Here is a 12,573-nt window from a genome sequence, read left to right as displayed (position 1 = left end):
TTTTTTATCCTACATTGAAAAAACATGGTTTTTTTCATGGGGACATAGTGTATATATATGAAAGGGCTTCAAATCCCACATTGAAAAAACATGGTTTTTTACATGGGAACATGGAGTATATATATGAAAGGGCTTCAAATCCCACATTGAAAAGATACTTTGTTATCCTTTTAAGTTGAAGTACTTAAACCAAAAGGTTTTTTATCCCACATTGAAAAAACATGGTTTTTTTCATTGGAACATAGTGTATATATATGAAAGGGCTTCAAATCCCACATTAAAAAGATATTATGTTATCCTTTTAAGTTGAAGTATTTAAACCAAATGGTTTTTTTATCCCACATTGAAAAAACATTGTTTTTTTTCATGGGAACATAGTGTATATATACTAATGGGTTTCAAATCTCACATTTGAAAAAAAAAAAAAAACCGGGTCTCGTCCGGGTTAGCCCGGGTCCCGGGTTGACCGGCCGGGTTGCCCGGGTTTGGCCGGGCTGTTGTCACAGCCGGTCTTTTATTAAACCCGGACCGGTCCAGCCACCGGGTCGACCCGCCGGGCCGGGCCGGGTTTAATAACTATACACAAAAAGGCAGCAGGATAATCTGACTTGGGCATATCTGTTTTGGACCCACTATGGGCTAAAATTGAATCCGCTCAAATCCAATTTGTCATTTTGGGTAGAGCATAGAAAATTTGAAACTTTTCAAGTCGCAACGGTACTTCACTACTACTTCTCTAAAGAGCCCTCAATTGTACCGTTGCAAACTCATATATGCACTAGTACTTTCTTCACATCTATAAAATCCAATCTCGAAATTCTTGAAGATCCCCCCCCCCCCCCCCTCAACTGGGTCTGTATCATTTTTGTTCTTCAACCTTTTCTTCTTTTTTGGCACCTAAGTATCTCTTTTGTCAAACAAGAGGGGCCCTTTTTTCAGTGCTACAGAGCCGACTGACCTATGGAGAACGTACTCAATTCAGTGGAGAATATGCAAGAAACGCCTTTTAAGAGTCTAATGCAATCCAAACCCACCATGTTGGATTGCATAACGCCAGCAAAGGAAGATCAAGAGATGGATCAAGAATCTGAGAATATGCAAGAAACGCCTTTTAAGAGTCTAATGCTATCCAAACCCACCATGTTGGATTGCATAACGCCAGCAAAGGAAGATCAAGAGATGGATCAAGAATCTGAGAACGCAGGCAATGATCTGCGCAAAAGTAGCGCCCCATATCATCTCCAAGTTCCCAAGGCATTTAAGTTCCCTGAAAGGTATAGAAGCCCAACTGATCTTATGATCTCACCCATTACAAAAGGCCTTCTTGCAAGAAACAAAAAGGGTGGTGCTCTCTTGCCACCAAGTTTGAATCAGCCCAAGGTATGGCTAAATTTCTTAATTGGTTTCTTGATTAGATTTATAATTAGGGGATAATATAAACTTTGTGATATTAGATACCAATTCTTAGTGTAGGAAATTCTGTAATTTTTTGTTCCATAAAGTTGTTTGTTTTCTTCTTATTTTTTATTGTGGGTGCATGAATTAAATATTTTATTTTGTCATCGTAGCAGGTTCAAGATGTAGAAGTTCAGGGTGTGGCGGCGGCTTTCAAAATTGAGATATAAATGTTGGCAGACAAAAAGCTATATCAGATAGATGGATCGGTTTCTTGTAATCAGATGGGTTCTTGAACTTCATGAATTTGTCTGGATAAATAGTCCTGTTTTCCTGTCACGAGAATATTCATGAGATGAGATGTGTAGTCATGGAAAAGAAACCATCGTGCCCTTCCCATTTCAGAGAATTATTAAATAGGCAAGATGAGGTTCGATTCAAGATGACTTGCTTCTTTTAGGAAAGTAAAAAAGACGTTCTGCAACATAGATTTTTCTCTGTGTATGTAAAACAGCTTGGCAGAGGAATTTTCACAGCCAAAGAAACCATCAATTGCAGCGCAGCAATCACGGCATTTGGAAGATTATGTGACAGAGCCAGCATCCTATATAATGTCCACCAAGATAACAAACTACTAGAGTTAGCCAGCTTTAATTTTACAGTGTCAGAAGGAGTTCTAACATAATAAAAAAAATCATACATGGAATCGGTTGTTCGTAAGAATCTAGGCCTGGTTTGAGCTAGCGAAAATCGTATTTTGAACTCTTCTCTCACTCCAAACGAACTTCATACCATTGGACTGAACCAACATCTCCATCAATTTCAAGTTCACAAACAGAACTTACCAGGAAAGAAGCAGCATCATCGACGGTTTCAAATTTTGCTAGGTCTAGCGGCAAGGTCGGTCTTGGCCAATTCTCAAGATAGCCTTTAAGTACAGCCTTCAATTCTTCTTCAGAAACAAATTTCTCATCTTCTCCAGGTTCTAAAAGGACATAAGTTCCTGTTTTCTGATGTATCCTTCTCCTCCTCACCCCAAAAACCTGACTCAAAAAACAAAGTCAGTGAATCAAAAAACAGGCTTGCACCTATGCTAAATGTATGTTGGTGCAAGGCAGCATAACAAAAGGCTGGTGGCCCATGCCAACTGCAGCCGCAACTACACGAATCTGAGTTCTTTTCGCGCTTCACTGCGCGATGCACGTATCATCCTTCAAGGACAGTTTGCTTAGAACATCATGTCCTAGTTTCCATTTGGTTAAGATGTTAACAAAGTCAATAAAGGAAAAATACGAGCGCAACTTATTTTGTTGTTAAAGATTCTCATTAGTACTCAACAAACTCGGTACTTGTTATTTTCTCTTTTACTTGATAGCTTGGCTACTATTAAACTTGCTTAAATGTCAACAGAGAAAGAAAAAAGAGAAGTACTTGAGCTGGAAGAAGAAGAAGAAAACAAGATTAGATCTCCCGAAGAAAATCAACCAGATGCAATGATCAAAAGGCTTGTCATTTAGGATCAAGTCATGATTAGTAAACTCAAAAATTCAACACGTATGCTTCCTCCTTTTCACATTGATTGTCGTTTTAAACAAGATTAGCATTGGATGCAGAAAGCATGGCCAGAAAGAGAAGAACGGTTACCTTCACAGAATTGCCACGTCGGTTCATCAAATTGGGGAGTTTGAGATGGATAAAAGAAGAACTGTCAGCAATGTCTGCTGAACTCACTTGGACAAATGGTGCAGAACTTCTCTTTCTCGTTATATTGTCACCTACAATTAATCAGAATGGATGAAACTGCCAGTAATTTGTCAGAACGATTTCTGTTTACATTGCGACAGAACATAGACCGGAAGTCTTTAATGCCAACGTACGTAGGCTTTGCCTTAACCATAAATTTCCCTCTTGAATAAGTTATACATGCCATCAAATCAAACTGGTTACGAAATCCAGGTCAAAAGGAGACCAAACGGAATTTGAGACGGAAGGAGTGATCAAAGTAATGGGCGATTGATTCACAATGAATCAAGCGGTGCACCTCTTGGACCAAGGTGGTGAAGATGTTAAGGGCAGCCCTCATTAACCATCATCGAGCAACTCGAGAGTCAAGGTAAGTACAACTACGATGCAACTAAAGGAGTAGAGATGGTAGACGTGGATATGAGCCAAGGTGATTGGGAGTTTGGTTGCATGATCATGCAAGAAATGCCCGGATGGCAACGTTGATTTACATTCTCTTAATTTTTCCTATTTTGATTACATTATTTAGAGATGCAAGGTCGGATAAACTATATCAAAAAGCATCAAGTGATGGCTGTGAGTGGCAAACAGTGTTCTCTTCACCTAATTTCTCCGGTATAATTCAACCTAATACAAGGAAAAGCGTAGATCAATTATTATTTAATATAGCTTCCTGCTCCATGATGCAACAAAAAATCTCCTTCTCGAGTAGTCCTCAGGAATCAACACTATACAGTCCAGGTTTCAGAATCAAACAAACATTTCCAGATTTCAATGATTACACAAACCTCACGAGCTCATGTTAGAGATAGTGAGATGATTGGCAGGCATAGAGGGTTGAACTAGCAATCAAACAGAACCTAACTCAGTAAAATCCTCGAACATTGCTTATAATCAAGTACATGTACAGTGATTATACAAGCATGAAGAACCATGTGAAACCAAGCCAGAAATACCAATGATTGTCTTCCAATTAACAAAACAAACTCCTAACATGTTTAATCACAATTAAAGGCTCAAGTAGCTAGCATATGAATGAAGTTGCAGTTTGAGAAGAAAGGAGAGTAGAGCTTACAGTCAAGACTGTCAACTTTAGTAATCAGTAGCTGCTTGTGGAAGGCTATCTCCATTGACAAAGCACTGCCCGGCACTCTCAGCATTATTATTTTTTCCCTGTATTACAGATAGTAAGAGATTGTCAGGTTGTGGAGATGACATGCTAAATTGAACCTCTACTTCCCTGTGTTACCTTATCCTCGACTTTCTCATCATATTTACGTAAGTACCCTCTCTCTATATATTTATTTCTTTGTGTGAAATTGTCAATTTGAACATTAGAGGGCATTAAAGGGGTGTTTGAGAGGGCTAAAATTGAGTAACATGTAAGTTAAATATTTGTAAGTAATTAACAATCACATTAAAATTGATATATTCTACATGATTAAAAAAATAACATATAAAAATAAAAATATCAACTGACTTCTCAAGTTTTTTTTTTAAAAAAAAAAAAACAATCAACGTCTTATGCTGATTAATGGGCTTCTGGACTGAAAAAATATGCTCGTGAATGTATTTCTTAGTACCTATTATCATAATAATATGTTATTATTATTATCATTATTTTATTATTATTATATTTTTAAATTATTAATTAACAAACATGGCAAAAAAAAATTCATGTAAAATATTTTACATGTTCATTTATAAAATATTTAACGTAGAATAAAATATTACCCTCTAATCATTAAAATAAAATTAAGTTTTCCATCAATTACTCCAGATCAATATTAATAAGCTTTAATATCACAAAAAATAAAATATAAAATAAAATTTTAAATGATGAAAAGGTTTTTTTTTATTTCATTATATGAAATATCTCTTAATGAGCTTTGTACATCGATAAAAATTAAATCTCCTTCATGAACAATACTAATTAAGAACAAACACACCCATATCAATATTTATATAGAAATTTAATAAATTTGCAACGACAATATAATATAATATAATATAGGCAGAAAAAGGTTGTCAAGTACACAAGTTGTAATAACTAGCTTCTGATTTCCCGCATATACAGTTAGTTAGAGCCTCCAAGTACACGTCGTCATAACGAACTAGCCAGTTGAAAATGACAACTAATTCGTTAATAAATAAATAAATAAAACAAAAGACACCTGAATGTCAGTTAAGCACCTGTAATTACTACAGAACACCGAGATTTTCTCTCAGCCTTCCTTTTTGTCCTTTCCAACACGTAAACCCCAGACCTCTCTCTCTCGTTTCCCTGCATCAATTCTGTCTTCCTTTTCTTCATTAATTAAATCCCCACCCTGAATTTCTTTTTTTTCTGTTTTTTTTTTTTAGAGGGGGGGGATGCGAATTTGTATAGCCAGAGCTTTTGGGGGTTAATTTTGGTTCACATTCTTCGAGACATTGAGAAGGTCTTTCATTCAACATTGTGATCGATAGATTCAAGTTGGTTTTTTTTCCCTCTACGAGTTTGATGCATATATTTGTATTTGTTAATTTGGGTTTTTTTCAACGATGTTTTGCACAGAATCTAGTTGTCCAAAATGAAAAGAAAAAAAAATTGTTTATGCTCCAGATTATTTGCACTGAAAACAGCATTTTTTCAAGGAAATTTCAGGAAAAGAAAGAGATTTCTTTTTCTTCTGTGGTTGACAAAGCTAAAACTGACAACTATTTAAAGTGATTAAGAATTTGCGTGTTGTTGATGCTGCAAAGTTTTTCTAGGACATTAATTAGATAAAGATGGCCCGTTTACTGTTTTGTGTAGAAGTTCATAGGATTCTACTGAATTTTTCCGTGCCTTGGGTAGTATGGCCCTTTCCTTCTATTATACTGGCTGATTATGCAACACAAAGCGACTTGTTTTGGGACATTCATTCTGTAAAAAGTGCTAGATATGCTGTAGATTTGATATAGATGTTTCCCTTCTCGATTGCAGCTTGAATTCCTATTCCAAGACAGCACAGGGAGCTTAATTTCAATAAGTTGGGTGGAACTAGCAAGCGTTTAATAGATTCTGAGGGAAGTAGCAACCATTTAGAGAGTTACGAGGTTATGGCTGACGAAAATGCTATTCCTGCTCTCAAAAGTTCAAGTTCTTCCGCATCATCAGAATCTTCAGCAAGATCTGGTGGGGTCGAAAAGGATGATCCTGCCAATCCCTTTATCGAACCAAACCAAGCAGGTGTTGAATCATCACGAGGACCCTTATTTCCAGCAGAAGCTTCCAGCCACAATCTGGTTATTAGCACACAGCTATTGCCCCCACCATCGCCTCAAAGTAATGTGACGCCAGGCTACGATCCAAATCGGCTCTCGTCATCCATTTTTGCCAAGCCTAGTAATCCTGCCGAGTGGAGCGTCACTTCAAATGAATCGTTGTTCAGCATTTACATGGGAAATGGTAGCTTCTCAAGAGATAATGCTTTCATGTTATATAAATCTGGAGAACTCCCCAAGTTTGAAGAGACAAGCAATGCTTTACCCAGCTTGAGTCCTGTCATTGAAGTAGAGAGCAATGATAGAAAGAACAAAAATATATCGATAGAAACAGAAGTGAAAGAAAAAGAATTGTCTGATTCTGAAGAAATGGAACCTAAATCAACAGCTGATATCAATACCAAAAAGGAGGTTCTGGTTGCAACAGAGAAAATTAGCTGTCAGGAAATGATGCCTCCTGTTGAGGAGGTTCAAGTCTCCTTCTCCAGTAGTAACAGATCATTTCAATTCCCACTGTAAGTTACCTGACTGTGTATCCATGCAGAATAAAATGGTTTTTGTTTCCAGCATCTACCCCAACCAAAATGCTTGCGTCTCACCTTTCTCTCCTTGCTTTTCCACTTTGATTTTTTATTTCGTCGCAAGAAATTGAACTTGTAAGAAACGTTATTTTTTAAAAACATAAATTTGGAACTCCGGATTTATAGCCATAACTACCCTTTTCCTATCATCCATTATTAGACCATTTAGATTTCTTAGTTCTGCTAGGTACTAAGTCTGCCGATGTTTGCCTGTCCTGTATTGGCTAGATACCTGAAGCTAATGTTTAACTTCGTTTCAGATTCGATTCTACTTCAGGAAGGACAACTTCTTTCCATGAGGTGACGGGGAAGCATCCCTCGGAGAAGCACTCGCAACAGGAGCCACCAAAGCCTGCAGAAACCACCCCTGGAACAAACCCTAAGGCTGCAGGAAATAGTTGGTTTTCTTGCTTCTCCTGCTGCTCACTTGGATGTTAAAAGAGAATTCTTCATAACTATTTTAACACCAACCTCTGTAAATCTCCCTCTTCATCGAAAATTCCTGCCCTGTCCATCGGATCTAAATATGAACCATATTTTCTGCAATTGTTGTTTCTTGTATTGGTGATTCTTCTTCCAATGCAAAACCTTAGAGCTTGTACAGTCAAGGTATAGAAATCACCATCTAAACTAATTAAGTTGTAGAACCTACAGTCTTCATTCAATCCTGTGGGAGAAGTTTGGCTTTTAGATTTTGAAAAAAGGAAGTCAACGTAAGAATCATGTACGAAGATCTATTGATTTAGAAATTCCAGAGGGAAAATCATGGGTTGGATTCTTACATTAGATTCTTCATTCTTCATAACTATTTTATCTTGACATCATTTCTTAGTTTGTTTCTCTTTTTTATTAAGAATACTAGTGCCAGTCTTAATAAATTAAAAAATACGAGTGTTTTGTATTTCTTAGTTTGATCTCTAGTTAATCCAAAATTAGCTTAGCTAACAAATCTGCAGCAGCATCCCCTTCTCTATATGCATGCGGCGCTTTGACTGTCCATTCTCTATACAGTAATTCCTGAGCCTTGGTAACCATAGCATAATTGGCATCTCCTGCTTCATGATAAGATTCACCACCAGAAGACGAATTCCAAGCGATCAAGGCAGCTCCAAACCTATGATGACTGCCCGGAGTTCCGCTCTTACAGAAGAATAAACTCCAGTATTTATAGCAAAACCCTGAACCCAGGAGCCCATGCTATCTCTGATAAGACCCCCAGCTTCTGCATGCTCCCCCTGGATTACCTTTGCTACAACCATACGTTCAACCATCTCATGACACTTGCAGCCAATCCCGTGCTTTCAATAGTACTAATTAGCCATGCTCTTGATCGCCTCTACTGGATTGCTACACGCCATATCCACCACCTCAGAAATTCTATGGTTTCTACTCTTCCATTTCCGTATCAGATGTCAAGTTTCTAATAAGCCACATGTGCATCTCCACATCAAAGAAATGTCACACCTCACGAGCGTCATGACAATTTCTTAACACATGCATAGTCAACTCCACCACTGACGGGCAATGGTGGCAACAAGGGTCGTTCACCATGTGTCTTTTATTTCTTCGCTCATTAGTCATCAGCCTATTATGCACAAGTAGCCAAATAAAAATCTTAACCCTCACGCACACAAGCTTCCATGGTGGTGCCAGCTGCCTGTTGATCGCCCACGTTACCTTGAGCATTATACGCCGATTTTCACCATTCTTCTAGTGACGCCAATACATGTGGTCCTCTCCCAAATCATTTGATGGGGCTGAATAACTTGCTAAACCATGACTAGGTGTCCTCCTGGCAACAGATGGGCAAACTCTTCCCATTTCCATTGCTTGTTCTCATCCACCATATCAGCAACTGTCTCCATGCGAGTCTCCTCTGGAATCACGTGATTAGATGATTGATTAATGGGCCATAACCCTCAATCCACTCATCAGTCCAAGATTTTACCGGTCTCCCATTGCCGATTGTCCATGCAGTTCCTTGATGCCAAACCTTGCCAATTACCCCCCACAAAAAAAACAAAAAGAAAAAGAAAAGAGTCCCTGTTTTTGAATTGCACCTTATTTGATTTGACAAACTTTAATCAGAATATGATCTATTTGAACAAATTCGTCAACTGAGGGCAACTATACCATTGAGCTTAAATTTCCATCTTCAAAACTCAATCACCATTTTTTTTTACCAATGGCATGAGAATCAATGACTAAGGTACTGCGACACTATTCATCATGAAGCACGTACAACTCCACTCACCACGAGACACTTACACCTTTACTCTGCTCTCACAACGAGGGGATGCAGTATCACTCTCCACGGAACAAGCACCACCAATGGTATTCTCCACTTACCACAAGCCTCTCTATCATTGCTCCACTTGTGCCAAGTTGTACACCACAAGATAGTTATAACAAGTGATCAAGGTATATAAAAACATCTAGTTATCAGGTAAGAATATATACAATTTTATCCAACACTTATTGTAACTACAAGCAACGGTCCAACACTTCCAATAACCACAAGAAACAATACAACAATTTCAATAACAATAAGCAACTATACAACAATTCCAAGAATCACCAACAATCATTTAGCAATCCAATATGTTCACAAAGAACACCCAACATTCATAAATATACTCTCACATGTTCGTTCTCTACTCTCTTGTGCTTTATTTACCTCATACTTTTTATTAACTTAAACATCAAAAGATCTCATGTTCCAATAAAGAAATTCTTTTGCAGGAAAACTCATGGATCAGTGGTCAAGCCCAACCATTCCACCTGGCCATTATTACAGTCGTGGAAAGACTAATTCAGCCAGAAATGTTCACGACTTCATCACTATCAAATCAACATTCATCATAGTCATTACTAGGTAGGTGGCCTACGCTACGTTATGGGATGGGTCAAACTTTTTCTAACATAAAAAAGGATGTACAGACAATGATAACTCTAGTTAACCTAGGATAACTTAATAATCATACGATCCAGAATATAAGATCGAGATGAAAAAAATAATTTAAAAAGAAAAAAGAAAAAAAGACCAAAGTTATATCAATAAAAAAAAAACTGGAAAAAACTCAAGTCAACTCGAGTTAACTTGACTAACCTGCACCTGTAATAACCCCACAAAAAGGAAAATGGCTAAATCACAAAGTTCAAGGGGCAATAATTTAATGCAACAGGATGAAAATGAAAAAAAAAATCAATTTCATGAAAAAACATCAAGAAAAGAAAAACTATGTCAACTTGGGTTAACTCGACTAACCCACTACTCGGGATATAAGATCGGGATAATCTCATAAAACAAAGTAGGACAATTCACCAAGCTCAAAGACAAATAACCTAATGTCAAATGATGAAATTAAAAAAAAAATCAATTTGTAAAAAGGCCATAATAAAACCAAACTTAAACCGAGCTAATATTCAAAACTAGGACTTAAGTCATGAGACTAGGGTTACCCTATAGAAGGAAGAAATGTAAGAATAGCGAAGCAAAATTCTCAATCATAAAAAATTAAAAACAAAACAAATAGCAATCAAAACAATGAGAACCAAATCTGGTATAATAATTAAATGAAACAAAATAATTAGGACTCAATTGAAAAACAAAATAAATTAAGAAAATGATAAAAAAAAAAACAATCTAAAGAATGAGGACTAAAATTGGATACAAAAATTAAATGAAATAAAATATTAAGGGATAAAATTGAAAAACAAATTAGAAAATGGATAAAAAAATAGCAATCAAAAGAATGAGGAACAAGTTTGATACAAATATTAAATGAAATAAAATGCTCATATGTGAAATTGAAAAAAAAATAAAAAATCATTAAAATCAACACAAATAGCAATTGAAATAATAAGGACCAAAATTGAATTAAATACAAGTTGGAGGACATAATTAAATTTTAGAAGGTTTGATGTGAATCCCAATGTTAGGAGAGAGAGAAAAAAGGAGAGAAGAAAAAAAATTAATCATCATACTACCAAGAATCTCACCACATGCACTACCACGTAAGCTACGTCGCCACTAGATATTTTGGATGACACAATGGTTGATTTTTTTACCATCAAACATCCCTGCACGCATCGTTCAAAGAGCATAGACGATGTCCACTCATTGTTGAATGCAACCACTTTTTATTTTTTATAATATTTTTTATTTGTTAAAAGACTGATTTGTTTCTCATTCAAAATGAGTATAACAATAAAAAAAAAACCACATGATGGAAATGTTAAAAACACCCCTCACAATAAGTTTAGTTTTTTTTTCTTTAAGAGGTAATTTAATCTTTTAATTGTTCTGAAAAAAAGTAAAAAACCAATAAGCCCATGTATACCAAGTTGTTTTTTATCCTAAGGGTAAATTAATAATTTGAATGTGAAACAAAAGAGTGAAGAGACCAATTTACCTTCATCCAATTTGTTAATGCCAATTGAACCCTCAATTTATAATTCTTTAGATTGTATTATGAAGGGAAAAAAAATCATTATATTATAACAATTAACAATGCATTGAGTCTTGCTCCGTAGTATTTTACCTAGCACTCTTATTGTTTTTTTTATGGTAATTTTCAAGCAAATATTATATGTAGCAGCTTGTCTCTAAAATCAATGAGTTATTTAAATTTTTCCTTGTCTTCTAAAATCCTAGCAGTAGAAAGACACATGAGTATTTAATTTTATAATAATAGATTTGTAAATAAGTAACTTTTAAAAATTTGTACTGGTATAATAGTTTGAAATATAAACAATCGAATAAGTATGATTTATTTTTATTATTATTATTATTATTTTTGCTTATTGATTGATACCAAATCTATTTCCATTTATTCAAAGGTTGTAGAATAGGAAGAATCACATTTAAAAAAATATATATATTTAGAGAGAGAGAGTTAAGTAATGATGGTAAATAGCTTAAAATAAAATCAACTCGAAAATTTATCTGACAAGAAGAAAAAATATAATTCATGACAAGATTAACGATACCTAAGTAGCTACCATATTTATTTTATTCCATAAAAAATGTTAGCAATATTGAGATTTATTTATTAATAATGGGTGACTAACGGTATAATAGAAAAAATCCAAATAAGTTATATAATAATTGTTTTAAATTTAAATCACATATTTGTACACTAATCTTAATACATTTAAACATTGGGATTGACCACTCAAAACATCAGTCGATGCTTTTCCATTAAAAAAAATATTAAAAAAAACAAGAAAATAAAATAAATAAATAAATAAACGTTTGAGAAGGAGGAAAAAAATTCGGATTTGACTGCACGAAACATGGTTAATGCTTTTCCATGAAAATTCATTGAAGAATAAAGGAAATAAGAAAAGTTTATAATGATTTAACGATCATAATTAGAGAGCAAATCGTGGAAAGAAGAAGAGAGCAAATCTTACCTAATAAAGGAAGGAAATATTAGCAAATAGGAAATATTTTGGTATTCTATCAACCATTAAATCTTATTTTTATACATCTCTTAGTGGATCCTTCCTTTATAAAAAGATAATTACTTTAATTTTGAATCATAAATAGAAACATATTTCAGGCTATAAAAGTTTTTAGAAAATTCTAAATCTTTTAACA

At 35.2% G+C, this 12,573-nt stretch overlaps 3 protein-coding genes across 4 annotated transcripts; 2 read left to right on the top strand and 1 right to left on the bottom strand.

Moving 5' to 3' along the window:
- Window positions 1–823: 823 nt before the first annotated feature.
- On the top strand, window positions 824–1,836 carry LOC133698723 (uncharacterized). Of its 2 annotated transcripts, none has more exons than XM_062121756.1 (2): window positions 824–1,380; window positions 1,572–1,836. In XM_062121756.1, the coding sequence occupies exons 1-2, from the start codon at window positions 961–963 to the stop codon at window positions 1,623–1,625; spliced, it is 474 nt and encodes a 157-aa protein (XP_061977740.1). In that variant the 5' UTR covers window positions 824–960; the 3' UTR covers window positions 1,626–1,836. The 2 variants fall into 2 exon arrangements, with proteins under 2 accessions (XP_061977740.1, XP_061977739.1); XM_062121755.1 differs by having other exon boundaries at window positions 1,569–1,836.
- Window positions 1,837–1,922: 86 nt separating this feature from the next.
- Window positions 1,923–4,371, bottom strand: LOC133698722 (protein CHLORORESPIRATORY REDUCTION 7, chloroplastic). The gene is made up of 3 exons (XM_062121754.1): window positions 4,214–4,371; window positions 3,040–3,170; window positions 1,923–2,438 (listed from the first exon to the last, which is right to left on the bottom strand). The coding sequence occupies exons 1-3, from the start codon at window positions 4,296–4,298 to the stop codon at window positions 2,166–2,168; spliced, it is 489 nt and encodes a 162-aa protein (XP_061977738.1). The 5' UTR covers window positions 4,299–4,371; the 3' UTR covers window positions 1,923–2,165.
- Window positions 4,372–6,594: 2,223 nt separating this feature from the next.
- On the top strand, window positions 6,595–7,749 carry LOC133698643 (uncharacterized). The gene is made up of 2 exons (XM_062121635.1): window positions 6,595–6,902; window positions 7,229–7,749. Exons 1-2 carry the CDS (start codon window positions 6,598–6,600, stop codon window positions 7,404–7,406), a joined length of 483 nt encoding a protein of 160 aa, XP_061977619.1. The 5' UTR covers window positions 6,595–6,597; the 3' UTR covers window positions 7,407–7,749.
- Window positions 7,750–12,573: the final 4,824 nt, after the last annotated feature.

Source organism: Populus nigra, chromosome 7 (genome assembly GCF_951802175.1).
Source record: "Populus nigra chromosome 7, ddPopNigr1.1, whole genome shotgun sequence".
NCBI classification, from domain to species: domain Eukaryota; kingdom Viridiplantae; phylum Streptophyta; class Magnoliopsida; order Malpighiales; family Salicaceae; genus Populus; species Populus nigra.
The sequence above is the reverse complement of the archived record's forward strand: the minus strand, read 5'-3'. Positions and strand labels throughout refer to the sequence as shown.